The 25,070-nt window shown below is 59.8% G+C and overlaps 2 protein-coding genes across 7 annotated transcripts in view; one reads left to right on the forward strand and one right to left on the reverse strand.

Annotated features, from left to right (window-relative positions):
- Window positions 1-24,827, forward strand: part of TMEM255B (transmembrane protein 255B) — a 48,534-nt gene extending 23,707 nt beyond the window's left edge. For 2 of the 6 annotated variants that reach the window (XR_005017220.1, XR_005017221.1), the window contains 4 exons: window positions 203-362; window positions 2,253-2,396; window positions 2,737-3,027; window positions 6,784-6,861. Coding sequence is in view for 4 of the 6 variants with exons in the window: in XM_036831606.1 (XP_036687501.1) it covers window positions 2,253-2,396; window positions 6,784-7,141 (502 nt within the window). In the remaining 2 variants the exon portion in view is untranslated. Of the gene's footprint in view, window positions 1-202; window positions 363-2,252; window positions 2,397-2,736; window positions 3,028-6,783; window positions 7,500-23,024 lie in introns of those variants that run through there. The other 4 variants (XM_036831609.1, XM_036831607.1, XM_036831608.1 and 1 more) reach the window with 3 other exon arrangements.
- The window catches only part of GAS6 (growth arrest specific 6), a 34,412-nt gene continuing 27,852 nt past the window's right edge, over window positions 18,511-25,070 (reverse strand). Inside the window, exons 12-15 of the mRNA XM_036831605.1 lie at window positions 24,840-25,008; window positions 21,413-21,585; window positions 19,786-20,014; window positions 18,511-18,938 (exon numbers count right to left, since the gene is read on the reverse strand). Coding sequence (XP_036687500.1) covers window positions 18,787-18,938; window positions 19,786-20,014; window positions 21,413-21,585; window positions 24,840-25,008 — 723 coding nt within the window. The 3' untranslated portion in view covers window positions 18,511-18,786. The remainder of the gene's footprint in view (window positions 18,939-19,785; window positions 20,015-21,412; window positions 21,586-24,839; window positions 25,009-25,070) is intronic.

Below are 25,070 nucleotides of genomic sequence, written 5' to 3' on the forward strand. Positions count from 1 at the left end.
GGCAGTACACGTCAGTAACGTCAGTACGCGGCAGTACACGTCAGTCACGTCAGTACACGTCAGTCACGTCAGTCACGTCAGTCACGTCAGTCACGTCAGTCACGTCAGTAACGGCAGTACGTGGAGCGTCTGCCCCGCCCACTCGGGCGCTGAGGCGGCCTCCCCGCAGCCGTGGGTGACGCCGAGGCCCCGCCCCACACAGCGCCGAGCACCCGCCCACCTACTACGAGTTCGTGGGCGTCCGCGGCTGCCAGGACGTGCTCCACCTGTACCGGCTGCTCTGGGCCTCGGCGGCGCTGAACGTCCTAGGCCTGTTCCTGGGCATCGTCACCGCGGCCGTCCTGGGGGCCTTCAAGGACATGGTGAGTAGCGCCCGCCGCGCGCTGGGCAGAGTCACCGGTGGGGACGTGGGCTCGCGGAGCCGCCAGCCGTGCTGGCCACAGCCTGGGGGCACCTCAGTCCCTCCTCCCCGAGGCTCGCGCCACCTGAGCCGGTCCAGGGAGCACAAGTTCAGCGGCAGAGGGGGGCACCGAGCCTGGCGCCTGACGGCCGCGTCCATGCCCTGGTGGCCCGCTGAGCACGGAACCCCAGCGCCTCCGATCCGGTAGATCTGGGGCTCAGGCCCGTGCTTCCCAAAGTCAGGTGACGCCAAAGTGAGCCCCCGAGAACGTGCTTCAGCATCTGGGCGGCCCTGGGCGGGGACCGCACCGCAGGACCCGTGCCTGAGGCCACCCTGCAAGTCTCTCCGTGGGCAGCGTCCCCTCCAGGGGACCGGCTTGTTCCAAACGTGTTCTCGCGCGGGGCCCAGATGGCACCTCCCGCGACCTGACATTTCATCCGTGGAGGTGCCGCACGTGAGGCCACAAACACCGGGAAGAGCTCACAACCGCCCACAGACCAGCAGTCACGCGCCCATCACCCGCTTTTAACGAGGAGGCGGTGCAAACGCACGTGCAAACAACCCCTGCAGGCCAGACCCCAGCCCCATCCACAGCTCACACTGCCGAGGGGTGGCTTGTTACCTCTGCCCCAGAGACTGTGGCCACTGGCCACATTTCTCAGCCTCACCTGGAGCCTCCCGAGATCAGTGACATGTTCACCCCACTCCCACTCTGGGTGGTGCAGGCGCCAGGCCCAGCTTCTGCTCGGTCGCAAGGTGTCTTTCCGTGTGCGCACAACAAGCACCCTGTCCTTCAAGGACGAGAGCCGCCTGCCCCCCGGACGCCTGGGGTCTGCAGGGCCCACAGTGCGGTCTCTGGGGCCCCTCGGTGGGGCTCTTCCTGCTGTGGCCAGGTCAGAGTTTTCTCTCCTGGCAGATTCTCAAGGGGAGCGAGGTTAGGCTCGATGGTTACACGGAGGGTCTTGTTCGGGTCCTGCCCCTGGGAGCCCGGGTGGAGACTGCTGGGCTGTCCCCGGGGATGGCCGTCAGCCCGGTGGCTTTTCCGGAAGAGGCCCCTGTGCTCACGGGTTTATAATAAAACCGCTGGAGCTTCTCTCGGGAACGTAGCGACGCCCCAGAAAGGCCGCTTGTCATGCGGGACACAGAGTTACGTGTCAGCTCCGCTCCGGACAGTTTCCTCTCTCGTACCCAGAGCTCAGGGGCGTTGTAAGAAGCCTGCCCCGTGGGTGGCTCTTAGGGAAGGATGCACCTCCGGTCTGGGAACCCCCGAGCCCCACGTTGGGAGTGGCTGGCCTGCCTCTGTCCGTCCTACGGCCCGTCCTCTCTGGGGGCGGGTGAGAGGTCAAGAATCAGGGCCCACGTTCTGTTTTCCTTTGGGGAATCAGAGCCTCCCATGAGCTAAGGAAGCAGGAGTTCGAGGAGTTTGGGAAGCTCTGGTCTTGGTTGTGCTTCTCCAGAAATCCCTGCGGCCAGAGCCCTACCCCCGCCGGTGCCACCCGGAGCCCCTGTGGGGAGAGGGCCCTGCTGACTAGAGCTGGGGGCATCTTTGGACTCAGCCCCCCTCGGAGATGCCCGTGGCACCCGCTCCTGGAGCAGAGGGATGGGGTTTCCGCACTTTTCCAAAAAAAGCCCAAGAGAGCCTGGGCCTAGCTGGGCCTCTCGGCGGATCCCGGGACAAACAGGAAAAGGAAAAGCAAGACGAAACCCAGCTTTTGGGCTTTAGTTCTGGTCGGAGAGAGGCTGGTGGGAGGACTCGGAATCTCTCCCTCGGGGACTCCGCCTGCCTGAGCGGCTGCCGGACGGGGCTCCCCAGGGCAGGGCTCGGCTGACACGTCTCCATCCTTTGCGGCAGGTCCCGCTGTCCCAGCTGGCCTACGGCCCGTCCACAGCGCCTCAGGTCCTCTACAACCCCGCCCAGCAGATCCTGGCCTACACGGGCTTCTGCCCGGTGCCCCCGGCTGTCCCCACCTGCTCGTCGTACCCGCTGCCCCTCCAGGTAGGCCGAGCGTCCGCGGGCCGGAGCGGTGCTCACGTCCCAGGCAGCTGCCACGCAGGAAGTGCTGCTCGGGTGGGACACGGGGGTGGGGGGCTTGGGTTGAAGGAAAAGGGGGCGGGGGGTCAATGGCACCCCCTCCCGATTTAGACAATGGGGTGGTGCAGCTGGTGTGGACCAGCAAAGGGGGTGGGACGACTGAGGGATGTGTCGGGTGACCCCAGGCCCACACAGGACGTTCGGCGTCCCCAGGGGCATTTGGGGCAGCCTTTGCTCCACGTGGCCGTGGTGACCCAACCAGCCACGTCTTTCGGGGCCTTGAGATTTTCTGACCCCTGACCAGGTCCCACACAAGTTGGCTGCAGTTTCCTGGCCAGAGCAACCGGGGATGTGCCAGCTGCCGGGCCCCTGTGACAGGGCAGAGTCACTGAGTAGAGCCGAGGGCTTGCCAGCGCCCACGAGAGCGGCAAGTGCACAGGCTTCACCCTGGTACAACTCTGGTGGCCTTGGGGCTGCTGTGGAAGGGGGCACGCGGGGGTGAAGCCTGTTCATAGAGCAGCGTCCCGCCCGACCAGCTGCCACTGTGGTGACCAGAACGTCCCCAGGTGTTGCCCCGTGTCCTCGGGGGGCAGAGGTGAGCACCTCTGGCCCGGACAGCCTGTCGGCCTGTTTTGGCGGGGGCGGGGCGGTGGCCTTGGCACGTTCTGTGGTCTGTGTCACTGACAACAGCTCCTGAGCAGTTCTGGGAGGTTCACGGGGTTAAGGTACCGGAGGGGCTGCGTCTCTGTGCGTGGGCGGGGGGGTGCTCGGATCCCGGCCGTTTGCTGTGAGGTCGCACATCTTCATCTGCTGCTCGGGGGCCCAGCGCCCGAGGAGTGATGTTGACGGGACGTGAGGCCTTTTCAGGGCCAGCGGCTGTTTAGGACAGGTGTGTGTATCCAGCAGCTCGGGGACAGAGGCGGCGGCCAGACTTGAGGAGGGGCTGAGGGGAGCGTGGTGCCCGTCTCCGCGGCCCCTCATGACGCAGAGGAACCCGCAGACTCGGCCCAGCTGGCCGCCCGGGGCTGCGGCACAACCCCGGCCAGCGAGGTCCGCGGTGGCCTCCCCAGGCCCGACAGCTCGTGGGGCTGGAAGCGGGTGTGGGGTCTCTGGGCCCCGGGGCGCAGCGGGTGTGGCGAGCTGAGAAATCCTGCAGCCTCCGTCCTGCCCGGGACAGACCCGCTGGGCGAGGCCTCAGGGACCGCTTTACCTCCCCGTGGAGTTGCAAGTCCTTCCTCTCCGCGCCTGGCTCCTTCCGCTTGCCTTGAACGTGAAGCTGGTGGCTGTGTCCCCTGGGCTCCGGGGGCCTTGGAATTCCCAGAGGAGGACGTGGCGCGGCGGCCTGGCCTGAGGGCGGTGCCACGTCTGTCTCCGAGGAGTGGTGGCCCACGGGCTGTGCCGGGAGGCCTTCTCCTGCCGATGAGGGGCAACCCCGCAGCCATCCCACCAGCCCCGAGCAGGCGCCCTGGCCACACGGGGACCCGCAGGCTGAGTCCTGAGTCAGGGAGGGGCCTGGCTCGAGAGTCCTCCCATTTCTAAGACACGGAAAGGAATTATACAAGCGTCAGGAGACGAGCTGGTTGCCAGTAACGCCCGGTAGCGTCACTTCTCAGGGCGGGTACGTCAGCTTCCCCGACACCCAGGCGGCCATCCTTGGCAGCCCTTGTCTTCCCTGGAAGTGTCACCTGCATCCCACCTCCGGGCCATCCTCCCTGGTCCCCATCACGGGAAGGACCACGTCATCTGGGTGTGGCCTGTGTCCTGGGGGCTGTGCTCTGCCCCCTCATCTTCGTAGTTTGCCGAACCCAGAACGTGAGAACCACAGCTGGTGGGAGGGCTGGACCCATGGCTGGTTGGCCACCTGTGGTCTCAAACACCAGCTTGGAAATGCACAGACGCCGAGGAACGGGCGTGCTCCGCGGTCCAGCTGTCTCCTGTCCTCCCAGCGTCCACCCCGAGGCCCCACAGTCACGCCCACACACGGGGACTCCAGGCAGCTCTGGGACGTGGTTAGGGGGCAGAGACGATCCCCGCAGGGCCCTTCCTCCTGGCTGAGCCCCGACATTTGGCTGATTTGTCCCCAGCCTCCGCAAGCTTGGCTGCAGGGAGGACCCGGGGAGGACGGCGCCTCATCCTGGGCACCTGCTGCCCTGGATCCTGACCTGAGGCGCTGGCAGGCGTCCTGCTCCTGTGCCCTCAGGAGACAGGGCTGCAGGATGTGGGCACGGTCTCCCCTCCTTACCGCTGGTGCTGGTGAACAGATGGCTCTGTGCCGGTGTCATATTCCAGCCTCATCCACCTTCGGGCCTCTGGCTCGTCACAAACAGCAGATGCTCCCACTTCTCCCTCCCAAGGGAGGCCCGGGCTCCCTCCACAAGGGCCTAATCAGCTTTTACCACCAGCACATGTAGGAGCGTAATTACATACACGTCAATAATCAGATTTCGAGGAGATGACAAATCAATGATGTTGTGTGTCTCGTCAGGAGGGAAACGACAGATTGACGTTTCTGACTCTGTTCCCATCGGAGGAGGAAAGGGATATTGCAAGTGTCCTGTTCAGTCATTAGCAGTGGAAAACACTCCCACATAATAGAGGGAGTGAGCAGCTCTTGGGGGCTGTTTTGAGCAGTTGGTCAAAAGAAAAATCACCTTAGAAGAAAACCCACCTTCCTATTCCCAGGGCCACCTGGTCAGGAAGTGCAGGAACAAGGACACTCCAAGGATTAACTCACATCCTGTAACTAAGGACCTCGCGTCCTGTAACTAAGGACCTCGCGTCCTGTAACTAAGAGGCTTTTTGTCTGCCCCCCGATGGGATTCCCTGTGTGGACAGAGCCTGGTTTCCTCCGTGGTTCCTGGTGGTTTGCTCTGTGGTCCTTGGTGGTTTACTCCGTGGTCCGTGGTGGTTTACTCCGTGGTTCCTGGTGGTTTGCTCTGTAATCCTTGCTGGTTTGCCATGTATTTCCAGCTGGATCCTCTGTGGTTCCCACTGGTTTATTCTGTGGTCAGTGTGGTTTACTTCCTGGTTCTCTCAGCTGCTCATTTCTGGTAAAGAACTGACCACACACATGCCTGGTGGGAGCTGGGGACCCGCAGATCTGAGGGATGTTCTCTAGAGGTTTCCTTTGTCCCCTGAGGTCAGAAAGAAGTGTGAGTTTGAGAGAAAGAAAGCAATGGAGGTGGGCAGGGACCCAGGGCCCTTGGATCCCTAGAGCCCTGGCTTGTGAGGAAATTCCCTCTCAAAGCCCGAGGTCCGGGGTTCCTCGGGGGGAGGGGGCTGGCAGGCTGGCATCCCTGGGCCCTGGGCACCTGCTGAGCAGAGAGCAAGGAACCACCTGGCCCCACCAAAGACCAGAACCTGCACACACTTGCCTGTGTCCCATCACAGAAGGGGTTGCTTGCTTTATTTAATGTTGGTTTTAAGCAGGCATTTTTAACCTCTAGAAGTTAAAAAAAACAACAAAAAGAAATTTAAGAGGTTGTTGGCAGGTGGAGGAAAACTGGAAATTTTATTAATTTAAAATCTGTGGCATGTCCCAACACTCTCTTTGCAGAATCACTTTTTGCGTCTATGTGTATTAGTGTGGGTTCTCCAGGGAAACAGAACCAATAGCATGTGTGCACATAGTAGACACAGGTAGAGATATATTTATAGAAAGAGATGATACAGATATAGATATATAGAGGGAGAGAGTCCAAAATCTGCAGGGCAGTCCATAGGCTAGAGGTCCCAGGAAGAACAGATTTTGCAGTTTGAGTCTGGTCAGTTTGGAGGCAGAATTCCCTCTCCCTCGGGAACCTCAGTCTTCTCCTCTTCAGCTGATTGGACGAGGCCCACCAGCACCAGAGAGGGTGATCTGCTGGTCTACATGTTCATCATGGCTACAAAACAGCCTCAAAATGACATCCAGACAGTTTGAGCAAACATCTGGGCACCGTAGTCTAGCCAAGTTGATGCGTAAAATTCGCCGTCACGCTATGTGGAAAATGTTGATGTCCTTGGTTTTTTCTGTAAGACATGAAGTGTTGAGTAAACCCAGGGCCCCAGATGAGCTGGGCAGCCTTTTCCTTACACAGCGTTTGCACGTCCGTGCATCCTGGTGTCAGGTGTCACCAGCCACCCTCCTGAATGTCAGGACCGGTGCCCACAGGCGAGAAGGGGGCCCAGCGGGGCTGAATCGGGGCCTCCCTGCGGCCCCCTGAGAACGCACGCTGGTCAGGGAGCGGTTCGCACCAGGAGGGCCTGGGTCTGGGGGTTCGGGCCAGGGTGGGCTCTGAGGGGCGCCGGTGGCGCTGGGCGCGTCCCCGGGCGCCCGTGGGCTGAGGAGGCTTTCTCTGTTTGGTTGCAGCCCCCTGGCGGCTTCCCGGCCTCACCTGGCTCCGACCTCTCTCTGTCCGAGGGTGTGCAGCCTCCGTCCCAGCCTGGCTCCAGCTGCCGGCCGCCCCCCAACGCCCCCCCCATCTTCGCCCTCACCCACTTCCTCCCCGGGGAGAAGCCTCCGCCCTACGCGCCGTGATGCAGAGGGTGGAGATAGAAAACTAGTTTTTGGCTTGTTAGAAAACAGAGCAGCTTCTACGAACCCTGCTTCTGCGGCCAACCTCCTGGAGACGTCCGAGCCCTCCTCCCCTCCCTGGGCACATCCGGGCAAGGAGAGGCCGGACCGCGGCGGGGAGCGCTGGTGGCCGAGGCCACCGCACCCCGTGTGAGACCACACACCAAGCCGTGCTAAAACTCCCGCCGGAGCAGCCTCGCTCTGCTGGCATCACTTACAAGACAGTTTCATTTTCCTCCTAATTCGTTATCACTATCATGATCAAGGGGAACGTGGCAGGTGCCCCCGTGTGAGGACCACTTTCGAGGAAATGTGCTGTGTTTGTACTTATATGTGTGTGTCCCCGGCGAGGGCAGGGTTGCCACCCTCAGCACGGCCCTCCTGGTACACATTCACTCGAGTGAAAACTTGTCCCAGCTCAAATATAAATGCTGTTTCCAAGGCCTGCGAGTGGTCTGAGGTCTGCGTGTGCTCTGTTCCAATCGCGTCCCGCAGCTGCATGTGTCCTGTGTGTCCAGGCCCCCGACTGTCAGCCTTCGTGGAGAATCCAGGGGAGGCTGGTCTGTCCTGCGGGACACCCCGTGTGGGCCCCCGCTCGCAGAGCAGGTGCCCCTAAGATGCAGCCTCTCTGCTGAGAGACCCCTGGAGGGGGGTCCTCTGTGGCCCAGTAGCCACGGCCTAGGAGAAGCCGTGCCCAGGACAGACCAATGGCTACCGACCGGGGCCCCACGTGCACCTACCCACTGCCAGACACACCTGAGGAAGCAGGTGAGCGTGGCCTTGGAGCCAATCAAATCCTGGTCAAGAGACAGACCAGAGTCTGTCTCAGAGTTACAGAGTTACAGTCATGGATCTTTGGGGAAAAGAGATGGTGGAGGAGGGACAGGAGGGAGGAGAGGTGAGGGGAAGGGAGGAGGGAGGGAGGAGAGAGGGAGGGAGGCAAGCGGTTAGGTCTACACAAGACGCGGTCTCCTGCTCCCCCTGCCGGCTGGGAACGCAGTTCTGTCCAACAGACAGCATACTCCTAGCCTTCACATTCAGAAACACTTCTCGCTACATTTTCTGAGCATGTGGACCGTTTCCTTAGAGAGGAGGACACGCGTGGATGCGTCTGGCCCCCTGGCCTAGGGAAGGCTATTTGTCACAGACGAGGCAGGAAGGACCTGGTCACTGGTCAGAGCATCCGGATTGTTTTGGTCCCCCCCCCCCCGCCCCCCGCCAGTAGCACAACGAGGGGAGTCACAGAATTCTTGGTTTCCCGGCACATGAAAGCGATGTTTACACCATTCTGCAGTCTGTTGCCAGTAGCATTATGTCTAAAGAAACAGTGCACAACCTTAATTAAAAACACTTCATTCCTAAAAAATACCAAAACAGTGACAAGAGTAACATCAAAGATCACTGGTCACGAATCACCATACAAATATAATAATAATGAAAAAGTCTGAAATATCATGAGAATTATGAAAATGTGACACAGAGACACGAAGTGAGCAAACACTACTGGGAAAATGTGCTAACAGACTTGTTCTGCACAGGGCTGCCCCAAACCTCAATTTGTAAAAAAAGAAAAAAAAGCAGTATTTGTAAAGCGAGATGTGACTGTGTTTTGTTAAACGTGGGCTCGCAAGCCCAGTGTTTCCAGGCTGGCCTGATCCGATGGGCCCAGCGTGGCCCTGGCCTCCGTGGCCTCCATGGCCAGGACGTGGCCCCACCTCCTGTTGTCCTGGAACTTCAGCTCCAAAAGCCACGAGCACAGCGAGGTCACTCCTCATCAATTTGGAATTTTAGGTCAAACTCTTAAGTGGCCAATCCTCCCTAATTGTTTGATTTGCTTTGGGCATATTGTAAAAAATAACAAAACTAGCAGAATTTAGGAGGAGTAATTCCATTGGCTGAGATGGAGCCCGTGGCCACTCTGAGAAGCAGCGTGAAGTTAGTTTTTGAAGCATCCTTTGTCTCCCTTTAGCCTGATTCTGACCCGATGGTCTGGCTGTCCTTCCACCTGTCCGCCCCGTCACCAGACTCACTAGTCTGGGTCCCAGTTCCTCACGGCTTTGCTCGGTAGCCTCTGCGGCTCAGCTCTCCCTTTCGGGGCTTCACCGTCACAGTGGCAGGCATTTGGGGCCTGGGGGTGGGTGTGCCTAGTGCGACCACAGGACCAGCGTCCCTGTGCCCAAAGCGGGCTCTTGCAGGACGAGTCCAACTCAGCTCTGCGACTTGGGGAGACCATCTTTCGCCAAAGAAACCTAGTTTGAACATCATGTAAAACAGTGTTGTATGAAAGGAGAATTCACGTGACTACTGTGTTCCCTGCCTGGATTGTGCGGAGAACAGGGACGACGGTTCTTATTTCTGAGGCTCGTAAGAACCAAATGGGTCTTGTTTTGCATAAGGAGAATGATCTCTTTCCTACGGAGGACCCTCTACAGCCCACTCGAGACCTCAGCTCTGCTGGAGGCCCAGCAGGCATCCCTGCGGCCTGGGTGCCAGGCAGGGCAGGAAGGGGCCACCCGGGTGGCAGCTGGAGCCGGGTAACAGGACACGCTCCTGTGTTCCCCCTGAACACAGCCAGTCCTCATCACAAAGGCAAAGAGGCAAACTCGTTACTTTACAAAAGTTACGCGTATAAATTTAGGGACTTTCCATAAAATCTAAGAACGTAAGAGTCACTGAGTTGCTCATTTATGTTGAGAATTATGTTAGGATATTAGTGCACAAGTCACAAACCGTCAGGTGACCAGAGTGGGGTGAGACCAGATCCCGGCTTCGCCCCTTCCAGCCTGCCTGCCGGTGCGGCAAAGCCCAGGCCTGGCTTCAGGCTCATCCAGGTGAGATCCACCAAGAGCGCCCTGTGTGGGGACTTGACGCCAAACCTGCCTTCCCAGCCCCATCCCATCATCATCTGTTCATTTTGCTGCATGTCAGATAAGGTCCTGCCTGTCCCATTTTCCCTCGTGGCGTCTGTTGGGAGACGCGAGCTCACTGGCACAGATTATGTCAACATTTACTGGGGACACCTGCGTGGACCCTACAGGCACTTAGGGTTCCGCGTGTGAGGCGCCCAGCCCGGCCTGGTCGGGGCCAGCGCCGCCCATCCGGCCGCCCTTCCCTGCATGCCCACCTGAATGCGTCAAAAGACGACACAAACCAAGCCGCGCAGTATTGGATGGACAAGCGTCCCTTCCAGCCAGGGAAACCTCAGCCTAGTCCGATGGGTTTCTGGGAGGGATTTTTCCTTCTCTGGGTGACTTTCCAGTGGATCCTTGGTTTTATGTTCTTGGTGTTTTTGGTTCAGCGTGCAAAGACACGTGACATTGAAATGCCCACAGCCGTGTTGCTTGGGAACGAACTCTGGCAGCAGGGCTGTGGTTCTGACCGTGGGCTTTGCCCTCTGCCCGCTGCCAGGTCAGCCCCCCTATCGCAGCATGGAGACACCTTCACTTGTTTTATTCTTTCCACCTTTGTTGCTCCTGGAAATGTCGGTCAAGGTGGAGATACTGTCTGATCCCAGGACCCTCTGCGGCCCCCGGGCTAGAGCCTCTGGGGGGAGGACGTGCCCTCCCCCGTGCCCGTGCTGGCCCGGCTGCTGCTCCGTGGGGCTTCGGCGTCCTGCCCTCCAGGGGGCATTTAACCCAGCGCAGACCGTGCCAGGCAAAAGCAGGAGAGGAGAAAGGAACTGGGGCTGGGACTCGAACGGGACGTAGGGGCTGAGCCCCAGAGCTGCTCGCGTGGGCACTCGGCTCGGAGCTTCCAGAGGGAGGGGGCTCCGCGCTTGACCAGGACCCCTGCATCCACAAGGCTGGACCGTGCTCGAGACCAAGGAGGAAATTCTCTTTCCTCCATGTCTCTGGGCGCCCCCCCTACGGTTTCTGCACTCAGATGCGAGCCCCGGGACGGGGGCGTCCTGGAGACAGAAACCCCTCGTCCAGCAAAGGCACGAGATGCCCGGCCTCCGCTTTCCTCACGTGACGGCAGGGCTCGAGGCCGCTGTCCGCTCGGTCCAAGGAGGGGAAACCAAACGGGGCCACCAGGCACGAAGGGCCGACTCCACGCCCAGCCCACACCCTGAGGGTCAGGACGTCCACCCGGCCCAATGACCCGCCTGGGGTCCCGCAGCAAGTCCCTCTTCTGCCCAGAGTTTAAGAACCATAGCATCCAACTGAGCCAGGGGTCTGTGGTCCGAGACGTCGGTCCCCTCGGTGGCTCCCGGACCCACGAGCACCTGGGCGGGGAGGGACCTCGGCTCCGGGCTGCAGGGAGTGAAGCCGCGGCCCCTGGTGCCAGCGGGACCGTGGCTGCCTTTGGAGGAAATGGCAGGGAAGCCGGTCGCAGACCTGGACGCAGGATGACCTTCGACCGCCGAGCACAACCCAGGGTGGGGTCTGCAGGGCCGCAGGGTTTCCCCGGACTGTCCACACCCGCGTGGCCGGACCCACACTGTCTGCCCTGCCAGGTCGTTTCATCTCGCCGAGAGCCGGGAGCTGATAAAAAATATTAAACTCCAAGGCCAACAATTTTGCTCTTGCCCACAAAAATGTCTTTATCCCTCACCCCAGCCACAAAGAATGTGAACAATTCAATTCCCAGCCTGGTGGTGGCTTCCAGGCACCCCCATCCCCAGGCCCCAGGACCCCCCAACTCCGGCTGGCCTCCGTGTGCGCTGGGCGCCGTTCCCTGGGGACCCCTCTCTGCCACGCCGTCCCCACAGCAGAACCCAGCCAGCTCCGCCTGCGTCCTGACGTGTGTGAGGCCTGGCCCTGCAGCTCTGACGGGCACCACCATGGGGTGGGTCTCGGTGGGGCCCCTCCCCCGGCCCCTCCCTCTGCTGAGCGACCCCGCCTCATCCGCAATCACAGACGGAGGCTGGTGCTCCGGGGGCCGGGCTGGAGGCTGGTTGGGTGCAAGGGGTCAGGGAGGCTGCTGATGGGAACGGGGTTCCCTGCTGCCATGGTGGAATGTTCTGGAACTGACAGTGGTGGTGTTGCACAGCCCTGTGAAGCTGCTGAAACCCGCTGAATCACACACCGTTAGGGGGTGAACGTTATGGTATGTTACTGGACCTCATTGCAAAAACACTCAGGGCAGGGCCGGGGGATAGTACGTGCTTGGTTAACAAGAACAACCTTCCGCAGCAGTCTGGTCTGGTCCGAGCAGCCTGCGGTCACCCGCACTGCCCTGCCCTCCCCACTCCTGCCTTCTCAGTCCTTCTGCGGCCCGATTCCGCCACCTCTGGGTGTAGGGAGAGAACACAAAGCTGGCGGGAGCAAAGGTGCCCACTGGATTAAGGGGACGTGCCCAGCCGAGCGTCGTCCAGCCCAGAGGAAAGGAGCCGGGGCAGGCCTCACTCTGTCAGCGGCTCTTGGGTGGCACCAGTTACATGCCTATTTCCCTTTCCCCTTTGCTAAAACTTTTTAATTATGAAATTTAATACACGTGCAGAAAGCCTGCTGGAGACCAAGGTGTAACGTGGTGACTGTTTGCAAAGCGAGGCAGTCACCCAGCCCCGGGGCTGGCCCCCCCTCTGCCCGGCGCCCACCCTCCCGCTGTTCTGTCCTCTGTAGGGACAGGTGCCCGGCCTCCGCTGAGCTTCCTGCTTGTGAGATGCACGCGTGGGGTTCTGCCTCTGAGCCCAGGACCCGTGACTGCCCCTTTGGCTGTGGGTGGGCCTCGGCTGATCTCGGGGCTCTTGTGTGTATGCGGGGCCCCTGGCTTGGATTTGGGGCACATGGCAGACTTTGACTTTGGAGGACGACGCCCGGCCAGGGTCCGTGGGGTTGGCCCAGCGCAGCCTCATCTGCGGACCTGGTGTCCCGTTGCTCCAGCCCACCAAGATCTGGTCCTGCGCGATCCGAGAACCTTTCACAGCTGTGGGTGCAGGGCTTCCTCCTTGTAGTTTCTTCTCGTGGTGTCTGTGCCCCGCATTTCCTCCTCGTTAATGAAGTGGGGCCCCTTGGACAGACAAATTGCCCGCTGGTGTTTCCTGTTCTGTCCAGCGCCCGCCTGGTCTTCTGCCCGTTCTTCCGTTGGGTCATTACTTTCTCTCACTGATTTGCAGGAAGAACTCGTTCTCCCTTCTGGGTTAACACGTTAGCAGGTTCATGTGGTTCCCAGTATCTTCTGTTCTGAGCTGGTCTTGTCACCCTCTTTATGGTACCTTGGTGAACAGATGTTCTTGATGTATCTACTGATGGCTATGCTTGTTTATTTTTAATAGACTTTATTTTTTATAGCAGGTTTAGATTCACAGCAAAATGGAGAGGAAGGGACAGAGTTCCCGCAGGCCCCCTGCCCCACGCAGGTGCAGCCTTCCCCATCATCACCATCCCCCACCCGAGGGGCCGTTCGTTACCATCCATGAACCTACACTGACAGGTCCCCGTCACCCAGAGCCCGTCGTTTATATTCGGGTCACTCAGTGTTGTACATTGTGTGGATTTGGACAAATGCTTAATGTCCTGTGTCCACCATTTCTGTCTCATACAGAGTGCCTTCACTGCCCTAGAAATCCCCCATGCTCCATGCACCCATCCCTCCTCCCCTAAACCTTGTTAACCGCTGGCCTTTTTATTGTACTATCTCCACAGTTTTGTCTTTTCCTGAATGTCATATAGTTGGAATCAAACACTGCGTAGCCTTTTCAGATGGGCTTCTTTCACTTAGCAATATGCATTTAAGTTTCTTCTATGTCTTCTCATGACTTGATAGCTCATTCTTTTTATCACTGACTAATGGTCCGTTGTCTGAGTGTAACACAGTTTGTTTATCCATTCACCTACTGAAGGGCATCTTAGTTGCTTCCAAGTTTTGGTAATTGTGAATAAAGTTGCTATAAACATTTGTGTGTACATTTTTATGTGGACATTAGTTTTCAGTGCCTTTGGGGAAGCACCCAGGAGCACGATTGCTGGATCGTGTGGCGAGAGTACGTCTAGTTTTGTAAGAAACTGTCTTCCTTGGTGGCTGCAACATCCTGCACTCCCACCAGTGATGCCGAGAGTTCCTGCGGCTCCACGTCCTCACCAGCACTTGGTGTTGCCCGTGCTCTGGATTCTGGCTGTTCTAATAGGTGTGCCGTGGCATCTTACTATTGTTTTAATTTGCGTTCGCCCTGATGACATATGACATACAAGCACGTTTTCATGTGCTTATTTGCTATCTGTGTGTCTTTGGTGAGGTGTCTGTTAAGGTCTTTGATCCATTTTTTAATTGGGTTGTTTATTTTCTTATAGTTGAGCTTTAAGAGTTCTTTGTATATTTGGGGTAACAGTGCTTCATCAGATATGTCTTCTGCAAATTTATTCTTCATCTGTGGCTTGTTTCTTCATTCCCTTGATGGTGCCTTTGCGGAGCAGAAATTTTTCATTTTAATGAAGCCCAACTTATGCATTATTTCTGTCATGGATTTTGCCTTTGGTGTTGTATCTAAAAGATTATCCCAAATCCAAGGCCATCTAGATTTTCTCCCGTGCTGTCTTCTGCGAGTTTTATAGTTTTGTGTTTTACTTTAGATCTGTGATCCATTTTGAGCTGACTTTGTGAAGGGTGTGAGGTCTGTGTCTGGATTCGTTTATTTGCACGTGGGGTCCAGGTGTTCCAGCCTTACTTGTGAGGAGACTGCCTTTGCTCCATTGTGTTACCTTTGATCCTTTGTCAAAGATCAGGTGACTCTACTTTTGTGGGTCTGTTTCTGGGCTCTCTGTTCTGCTCATTTATCTCTTTGTTTATTCTTTTGGCAACACTAGGCTGTACTGACCGCTGTAGCTTCATAGCAAGACTTGAAGTCGGGTAGCTTCCTCCAACTTTGTTTTCTTGAAGTTCTTAATTTTAATGCAGCCCAATTTTTAAGTATTTTTCTTTATCATGAGAGAGTTTTGTTTTATTTTCTATTTTAAAGCAGTATTTCTTTACCCTAGTTCATGAAAATACTCTTCTATCACAGGGGTCAGCAAAGTTTCTCTGTGAAGGAACAGATAGTACATGGTTCAGGTTTTGAGGGTCCGTAGCTGTGAAGCCACCACTCAGCCCTGCCACTGTAGCAGGAGAGAAGCTGTAGAGAATCATAAGTTAATGGGTGTGACCGTATGTCAGTAAAGCTTTATTAACAAGAACAGGGGTGCATCACATTGGGCCCACAGCCTACAGTTTTACATTATCTTCTAAATGCTTCATAGATTACCTTTAGATTTAAATATATACTCTACATAGAGTTAATTTTTTTTGTCATGTGAACTGGGGTCAAATTTCCTATTTCTTTAATGCAGAGATTTCAACAGGGGTGACTTGCTCCAGGGGACGTGTGGCAGTGTCTGAAGATGCTTTGACTGTCTCAGGTGTGTGTGTCTATGTGTGTGTGTGTGTGGGGGGGGGTACTACTGGCAGCAAGGACAGAGGTTGCAGGCAGGCCGCCAGATGCCCTGACGGCACAGACCAGCCCTTCACACAAAAAACCGTTATCAATCAATCGATAGTATCTGAAAAACAAACAAAAGAATGAAATACAAACAAATGTTACAGCTCTTCTATTTAAAACAAAAAAAGCAAAACTCTGAGATCATCGCAGACCACAAGTGTCAGCCGCATAATCCACCTGAGCTCCTCCTTCCTGGCGCACAGTCAGACCCATCCCGGCTCCATCTCCATGGCGCACAGTCAGACCCATCCCGGCTCCATCTCCATGGCGCACAGTCAGACCCACCCCGGCTCCATCTCCATGGCGCACAGTCAGACCCACCTCGGCTCCATCTCCATGGCGCACAGTCAGACCCATCCTGGCTCCATCTCCATGGCGCACAGTCAGACCCATCCCGGCTTCTCCTCCATGGAACACAGCCAGACCCACCCCGGCTTCTCCTCCATGGAACACAGCCAGACCCATCCCGGCTCCATCTCCATGGCGCACAGTCAGACCCATCCCGTCTTCTCCTCCATGGAACACAGCCAGACCCATCCCGGCTCCGTCTCCGTGGCGCACAGTCAGACCCGTCCCGGCTCCGTCTCCGTGGCGCACAGTCAGGCCCGTCCCGGCTCCCTCTCTGTGGCACACAGTCAGACCCGTCCCGGCTCCGTCTCCGTGGAGCACAGTCAGACCTGTCCCGGCTCCGTCTCTGTGGAGCACAGTCAGACCCATCCCAGCTCTATCTCCATGGCACATAGTCAGAGGACATGCAACTCTCTGTCTGCCCCAGCCTCGTGTGCAGTTTGGCCCGGACTGGGTAGCAGCAAGGACGCCAATCTGGCCAGCACAGCTGGGGAATGTCTTGCAGATTTTGGCTCTGCACTGGCCATAAACTTTTTCTTGGCAGTAGTTAGAATAACCCCTGGCGCCCAGTGGAAGTCTATGGAGACCACAGTAGGAAACAGATGTGGCCCTCACTCTCCCCGGACAGAAGATGAACCCAAGGTGGTCAGAAAGCCCCTGAGAGCTGGCCTCGACTCCGTGTGTCTGTAAGGCCAGAGTTTCCAGTCCCAGAGCTCAGCATGTGTCTTGTCTGCTCTCTGGCCATCCTGGCCTTTGTGAGGGGGTGGGGGCTGGCCTGGGGAGCATTCCGTAAGAACATTCCAGAGCCGCCTCCGGAGTAGACGAAAACCAGAGAGGATGGCGGGAATGCTGTGGTGACCGGGCTGAGAGCAGGCCCCAGGGTGGCTTTGGGCTCCTGAGGTCACATGGGGCCAGAGGGTGGGCAGCAGGGGGTCTCCTGGGGTCGCGGGCGGGACTGTGTGTCCCCCACTTCTCAGAGCTGTGCTCAGTGGCTCTGGGAGACCATGGGTGGCAGGTGGGACCCGTGCTCCCTGAGCTGACGGCACCCGTGCCTGGTCCTTCTCAGGAACTGGGCTCTCAGCCCCCAACGGACAGCCTGAGGCACGTCCTACAGCTCCAGGCCCCAGCCTGACCAGCTCAGCCCACCAGGCCAGCCCCCAACCCGGAGCTGGCACTTAGGCTGTGAGCCAGCCCACACGTCCACCCCGGTCACGGATGGAGGGGAGGGCTCCGCGGTGCTGTGGGAAGAGGCTGGCCGGAGGTGGACTTTTCACGAGGGCCCAGGCTCTCCGAGTGCCCTGACTGACCTCCCTGCCAGCCTTTCTGTGGAAATCACTTGAAGAACTCTCGGGCTAGTTTTGTGAAGTCCTGAGTCAGCAGAACTCTCACCACAGCCCACTGAGGTTTAGGGACGCCTGAAGGAGCGCACCGTGCCCACGGCTGGCCTGGCAGAGGAGGGGCCCAGACACATACATGCGTGCTCATGCACACACACAGTCACACACACACACACAGATACACACACAGAGACACACGGTTTGAGGCAGGCTGGGGAGCAGACAAGTGGGTTCAGGCTGGCAGGAGGACATGGGTGGCCATGGGAGGGGCCGACCCCGGCTGCACGTGCCAGCCCTGCTGGGCCCTGGGGCCTGAGCGCCTCTGCCTCTGGTGTCCTGGCCAGGTCACCTTGTACCTTCAGGCCTTAGGCTGGTCATCTTAGGTGAGCGTGGCCTGGAGGGTCCCGCCTGCTGGGCATCTGTGGTGCCACCCCTCCCCTGTGTCGTGGAGACCCTGTCCCTTCCAGGGCACGCCAGCTGCCTCTGCCCACGGGTCCCCGGGGTCACTCCACTTGCCAGTCCCGCCAGGCAGGGGCCCCTACTGCCATCCTGGAGGCCAAACCCTCTCCTGCAGGACCGAGAGCGAGCTTCTCCTCCTGAGGTGCCATGGCCACTCTGCTTCCCGTGGGCTCCGCACGTGGCTGGGCTGCGGTCTTCGGCTCCTGCCCTTCCTTCCGCCCCTGCTCGTCTCTGGGTCAGGTTGTGACTGTAAACTCACGCTCAGCAGCGGGGGGGGGGGGAGGTGGGTGGGTGCAGAGATCCCGAAGCCGCTTTGAGGGATTAAAGCCATGAAGCTGAAATGGGGCCGTGGGACCCTGGGCTGCCTGCCTGCCTATCTCAGAACACACTTCAGGGTTTAGTATTTTAAAAAGTAGAATCTCAGTCTTGGGGTGGAGGAAGCCCCACCGGCTGCTGGAAAACTCCCCTGGGACCCTCTGCTGCGACAGCGCCCACAGCCCCGGACGTGTTCGCTGCAGCTGCAAACCGCGGGCTTGCTCTCCCCCGTGGCCTGGGCTGGCGTCGTGGTGTCGTTACTGCCCCCCACGCTCCTGGAGCCAGAGCAAAAGGCCCGTGCGCTCGACCCCCGGCAGACCCAGCTCGCTCCACAACGAGCAGGTGCTTCCAGCGCTGTGCACGGCCTCTTGAAACGAGGAGACGGGAGAGCCGAGGCCGCGGGGGAGTGGGTTTGCACAGGGGGCCGGCGGCGCTGACCTGCTGTGCCTGCCGTGGCCGCGCAGGCAGGCGACTGGCACCGCCGCTTCCCGGAAGGCGGCTCATCCCCGTCGTGGGGACGCCGGGCGGCAGGCGGAAGGGATGCCACCCGGAGTTAAGGCCGATGGGCGTGGCGGGCCTCCCTCGGCCTCGGACCCCGCCACGGCCGCGCCGCTGGGCGCCAAGGGGCAGAAACTGCCGACACAGAGCTAGGAAGTTTCCGTAAACGTTTTATTTTTCCATAGTTTTAGGTCAGAGAGAAGCATCTGGTAATAAAAATAACAGAATTCTCTTCCCGGGTCCGCTCGGGCGGTGCTGAGTCCGCTATTTACATGTATGTTACACACGGGCAGGGAGGCCGTGAGGGGACCTGGCAGGCGAGGGTTCAGTGTCTCGGGCGGGGGTGCGGGTGCCTCCCGCCGTCCTTCCTGGTCTGGGAAGAAAGCCGAGGCGTACGTGGCTGCGCGGGTGGCCGGCGGCGGCAGAAGCCTAGGCGGCCGGCTCAGCTGGGGGGCAGGAGTGGGCCGTGATGTCGCTGTGCTTGTAGGTGGCCTCGTCCAGGTCCAGAACCTGCCGGTTGACCTCCAGCGTCATGCAGCCGCGGTAGAAGGCTGTGACCGGGGCCGAGGTCACTGGCACATCTGGGCCGCGGGGAAAGAACAAACACGTCTCAGGGGGCGAGCTGCCCGGCGTCTGGGGCCCGGGCTCCCCGCTCTGCGTCTCCGGCCTCCTCGAGGGCACGGTTTCCCTTCCCTGCGGAACCCCTCCCTCTGGCTCGGGCACACGCCCTAGGCAGGCGGTAAACCGTGCCGCCAGGCTTGACGCTGCAACCCCGACCCCCAGGAGCGCACACAGATAGTCAGATCAATTAAATGTTATCTTCTCGGCCCAAATGAGTCATGCCCAGGGCTTCCAGCTCTCTCTCGTCCTCTTCAAAGCTCTGTTATTAAAACTAAATGCACTTTGAGTCTGGCAGCCAAGACAGAGATCCCGCCGTCTGCGGCAAGTGGACGCCCGCCCTGAGTGGTGGGAGCAGACGGGGGCTTGTGTGAGGCCCTGGCCTCGCCCACCTGCCACCACTGCGCCCCGGTTACTTGGCTCCACCTGACCAGACACGAGCCCCGGATGCAGGAGGGGCCGGGGTCACTCTGTCTGCTGCCATGGCAACTGGACACCAGGCCTCAGGGGCGAGGCTGGCTGGGGCGCTGGGGCACCCGGCCCCCAGCGTGGCCCAGTGGGCTGAACCCTCCTCACTAGCCTTGCCCACGGTTGGGGGTGGGGCTCCTGGAGGGCGCGGGAGCCGGGGAGGGGACGCTTCAGGCTGATGCTTCCCCGCAAGCGTGTTCTCAGCCTGAACCCCACACGCAACGGCAGGCCGGCGCCGACACGCAGCGGGGCACCCGATGCAGCCACGGCTGCTGCTTCCCTCTTCCTCTTAGTACAGAGCGGCCCGGTTCTGCTTGGGGCGAGCAAGTTGGGGCACCCTACCTGGCAGCCCCCCGACGAAGGTGAGCACGGAGCCCTGCAGGTGCCTCCCGAGGACGGCCAGCCTCTCCTGCAGCCCCGCTGGGCTCACTTCACTCTGGCCCTTGGTGCCGTCCACCTCCAGGGTGGCCCCGTCCTTGTTCACGGAGACGGTCACAACGTGCTCCTGGCCGTCGCAGACCTTGATCTCCATCAGAACCAGGGTGACGCTCTCCACGGCCAGGACGACCAGCTGCGGGGAGAAGCACGCGTAAGCAGGGGCGGGGGCGGGCGGGGTGGCGGCCAAGTGCCCGCGGGCCCCTGCTGTCCTGCCCTGTCCTGCGGGTCTCCTGCGGGCAGGGTCGCCTGCGGCCGGGGCGTGACCGGGACTCAGTCTCTACTCGGGTGAAGGAGGGGGGCCACCTGGACCCTGTCCAACATGATGGAGGACGAACAAATAAAGCCACACACCCTCGGGCGGGAGCTGGGGGGAAACACGCTCCAGGAACGGGAACGCACATGCATTGGCCTGGGCAGAGGTGACGTAGTCACCAGCGTGTCCGTAGCCAGGACAACAGGATAGGGCTGGCCCCTCCACGTGGAGCTGCCACGAAGCAACCACAGAGGGGCCAGGCAGCAAACGCACACGCCAGGCAGAACACGCCTCTGACAACACGGGGCAGAGGCGCTGTGATGACCCATGGCCCTGCCCTCTCCTCCCTCCCTCTCCTCCCTCCCTCCCTCTCCTCCCTCCTCTCCTCTCCACTCCTCCCTCCCTCTCCTCCCTCCTCTCCTCCCTCTCCTCCCTCCCTCTCCTGCTCTCCTCCCTCCTCTCTCCTCCCCTCCCTCCCTCTCCTCCTCCTCTCTCCTCCCTCTCCCTCCTCTCCTCCCTCCCTCCCTCTCCTCCCTCCCTCTCCTCCCTCCCTCTCCTCCCTCCCTCCCTCTCCTCCCTCCCTCTCCTCCCTCCCTCTCCCCCCTCCCTCTCCCTGCCCGGGGAGGTGGTCTCAGCTGGGTTGGCCTCGGGGCTTGTCCTGAGTACTGGGACGGGGTAAAGCCGGCCTGGGCAGGGCGCGGACCCGCGCCCGTCAGCTTGCAGCCCCGCTAAGAGGGGAGCTGGGTGGCCCTCGTGGGCAGGCTGACTTCGTGAACACAGCCCTCTAGGACAGAGGTGAGAAAATCAACCTATTTCCGCCACCTCTTAGCTGTTCTCTGAGAAAACAGCAAGTCCGGTGGGCACGGTGTTGACGTGGCGTCGGGAGAGTCGGGAGAGGGGGACTGCGTGAAGGTGACGGGCGCGTGTCCAGGGGCGTGTGCCCAGAGCTCCGCCTGCGCCTCCAGGGGGCCGCATGACAAGGGTCTGGGGCGTGTTTGCACATATTTTTCAAAAGGAAGATCTGATCTGTGAGCAAAATCCTTTGGCTTACATACGAGCAATTAATTCAAACTGCTACACCACTGAGCGGGTGGGAAAGTCTCCCCACCGCACAACTGGCTTTCGGGACCCCAACATCATTCCCGAGCCACGCGTGGCTGCTCGGACCCTGGTGAGAGACGGGGAGGGCGGGCTGGAACCTCGAGGGGCACGGTGTGGGCCGCAGCCGGGCTGGGCGCGGGGGGCAGCAGTTCATCCTCAGGCGGTGGCGAGTGGTACCTGCTTCTTGAGCCTCTTGGTGGAGTGGTAGTCGACCAGGGCCACGGAGAGGACCACGGCCTGGTCAGCGCCCACCAGCGCAAGCAGCAACCCCGTGTCGGCGGCGGGGCGGATCCGAGCCACGGCCTCGACTTCCCAGGCGGTCTCGGTCCCGACATCCGGCGATGTCCGAGCTGCGAAGAAGGCGGCACATCACAGGGCGCTCCAGACGGGGAGAGAGGCGGGGAGAGAGAGAGGCGGGAGGAGCAGGGCGGCGAGCTCAGCTCCCCCGCGGCCCCGGGCAGCAGAGGATGCAGGCAGCAGAGGAGGTGGGAAGTCGGTAACAGCCTCCCAGAACCTGCGGTTCGCGCCAACAGCTGGGAAGTGACGGGGGGCCAGGCAGCGGACTCAGGTCTGGGCCGCAGTCCAGAGGCCCCGGGCCGCCTGAGGACGGCCACGCTGCCCGCTCCCCCGAGCGCCGCTTCGCGTGACCACGGGCCACTTAGTCCCGCCGGGACCGCAGACGCGCCACTCGGGCCGTGCTCAGCCCCCGGGCGCCCCGACTCCCTCCCCGCAGGTCAGTTGAATGGGGGGGGTGTCTCAGCCTTCGACCCTCTGCCCCTCACCTGCGGCCTTGCGCAGCCCCGCAAGCTGAAGGACTTTGAAAAGTTAAAGACGCGGAGAAAACGGAAGCTTCCGCGAGCCCCGCTCAACAGCACATACGATCTTACATCCTGAGCTGCACTTTTCTACCGTTACAATTGACGCCTCCGTGGGTGAGGCTTTGTTCAGTGTGTCAGACGGGCCGCAGTAGGTACCGAGTGTGGATTATAAACCGTACGGCGCGTGTCACGTATACGACGCATCTGAATGAGTATACATGGTGCACGCCTCTTGCACAAACTGCTCCAAAGCACTTGTGGTAGCAGAGCTGCATCCTGGTTCTCGGAGGGCAAACACCACCTCACGTTTCCTCCCCACGTTTGATCACCTGCTGCTGAAGAGGCCAGACAACCTCCACCCTCTTGGTTTTTAAGTGTTTCTACCTTGTGAGAATGTCAGGCAGGGGCTGCTTAGGCAGAAGGATGGTGAGGCCACGTCTGTGAACATTTGGGCTCGGACCTCACCGCGGGCCGGTCTCTCCCTGCAGTGGACCGTGGGCCCCTCGAATCGTGTGTGTGTCCCCATCCCGGAGGGGCCCGTTATGGTCAGTTCCCGTAACTGTTCACCGAACCGAATGCACACAGAATTGGAAAAAGGAACCACCCCCAACCCAGCCTTCTCCTCTGTTGCCAAGCTCCCCCTGCACCCCGGGAGTGGGCTCCCTGCTGAGCCCGACGGGTGAGGCCCGTGGGCTGGTTGTCAGAAGCGTGCTTGAGGCACCAACGCCTCGGCTCCCCTGGGGGAGTTTTCTCGGGGGCAGGGTGGGGTCAGCCACACGACCCTCACCGAGAGCTTCTCAGGCTTTGAGACCCAGTGAGTCCAGATCCACTGGGACCTGCTGCTGAGGACAGTATCTGTCATTCCCTGATGTGTCCTTTCTGTGTTGTAACATGAGAACGTTGATGGTATAGTTGAAGACATATTAAAAACGCACAGAGTTCTAACTACCACTTGGCCTTTGTTGTCCCAGAACCTGAAGATCAAAGCCATGCAGCAAAAGCGGCGAGCGGACCACAGCAGGCACGGTGACGGGCACAGGGACAGCACTGCAGCCCGTGGAGACTGTGCCTGCGGTGTCTGTGTCACCACAGTGTCAGTGAAAAAAGAATTAAACATTTATGTTCCATGATGTGATATTAAACATCACAAGGATGCTCTAGGTTTGCACGTACAAAAGCAAAGACTGAAGGAGTGACGTGTGTTTTGTATGAGGTGGTGCGATTAGGGGTCAATGGTTCTTTTCTAAAAACCCTTCAGTGACGTGGTGACGCTTTTGACAATTAAAGACAGAAAGGGGACAGTGACACAACGTCGTGAGAGGATGGCCCGACTTGCTAAGGAGGAGGGAGCAGGCCCCACGTCCTCCGAGCTGGACAGGCCCTCCTTGAACTTGCAGGCCACCGGGGCAGTGAGGTCTGAAGGAGGGAGCAGGCCACCTGCCCTCCTGGGCTGACAAGCAGGGCCGTGGCGCGGGGGTCACGTGTGTGCCTTCAACCATGAAAGGCTGAGAGTCTAGGAACAGAGAGGGGCTGGGGGTACCCCGGGGACTCTCGCAGGGTGAGAGTGTGGAGGGGGGAGCAGAGCCGGGAAAGGGGGCCTTGGCAGCAATGGCGGGAGCCTGGCAGGAGTGGGCTACGGAGAAGGGGAGGGGGGCGACCCTGGAGTCTCCCTGGACCAGGTGTCCACCTGGGACCGCCAGGCAGCCCGGGCTCTGGACGCCTTCCCGACCCTCAGAAAGAGGCACGCGGTTCTGTGCGAGGTGTCCCTGGGCCAGGACCCAGGGCTCTCCCAACATCCTCAACTCGAAAGTCACTAAGGCCCGTGAGCCCAGGCACGGTGACACCTCAGGGCTCCAGCTGGTGCCCCCTGGGAAACAGAGGTTAACTTCAACCCTGTCTGAGGGGAAGTTGGGGAAATTCTGGGTCCAGACTCAAACGGAACCGCCACCGTCCCCCCCCCCCTCGAAGTCTGCACTGTCCAGGCTGACATCCTCAGAGCAGAGGTGGCAACGGTACCGCCGGGATTTGGCACATGCACTCATTTCACATAAAGCTGACATCTAAGTGCTCATTTATCAGCACGGGAGGATTATTTCTCTTTACTGTAAAAGTTGTCACTGATGGATAATAAAAGGCAAGAGATAGCTGTGGTTTGTTCCAGGAATTAAGGGCCCTGCTTTGCAGAGGCCGGAGGGACTCTGGGTCGACCCTGTGTCCCCTGCAGCAGCACTGGCCCACAGCTGCCCGCTCCGCCCGCTACAAGGCCTGCTCCTCTGTCTCCGGGTGTAAAGGAGAAGCTCCTTTGTTGCTTTCCACACCGGCTGGGAAGCCTCAGTTCTGTGTGGCGTCTCTCCTTCTCCTCCTTCTGCAGCTTGAGCTCAGGGACTCCTTGAGGTGTCGCTCCCTCCCCACGGCCCACAGCGCTGTGACTGCAATGCTGGGCGTTTCCGAGCGGCCCCATGGCCCCATCTACATCTACGTGTCTGAGCCTGAGCCTGTCTTGTCTCAGAACCTTCTGCGAAGCTCCCCTTAGAGCCCTGCATCCGCCTGGCCTGCCGTCTCAGCCACCAAGCACCGGCACCCTCCTCCGTCCCTTTTTTTCCCAGCCCTGCGCCCTGGAAGTGGGCCTGCGCCCCCACCCTGTAGCCCGGGGGCCACGAGGCCGTCCCTCATGCCGCCTTCCCAGGTAGGAAACTGGCTCCTGCTTCTCTGGTTTTTAGTGTATTTCAGCTTATTTTGGCTGGAAGGACAAGCACGGCCATCCCGATGCAGGAGCCAGAACTCACCATAATCCAGGCTGTAGAAGGCAAACCCGCTCCCAGGGAAGAAGGACCCTCTCTCGGTCAAGGAGAAGCACTGCATTTTCACGTTCACCTTGACCGTCTCCTGGACGGTGGTGTCCTCGCCGTCCAGCCAGTGCCAACTCCTCAGGCAGCCGTCCAGACGGGGGTTCATCTGGAAAGACAGAGACCCCCGGTGGCTGCCTGGTGCCTCCCGGTCCGATGGCGCCCTCCCGG

Source organism: Balaenoptera musculus, chromosome 18 (genome assembly GCF_009873245.2).
Source record: "Balaenoptera musculus isolate JJ_BM4_2016_0621 chromosome 18, mBalMus1.pri.v3, whole genome shotgun sequence".
NCBI lineage: Eukaryota > Metazoa > Chordata > Mammalia > Artiodactyla > Balaenopteridae > Balaenoptera > Balaenoptera musculus.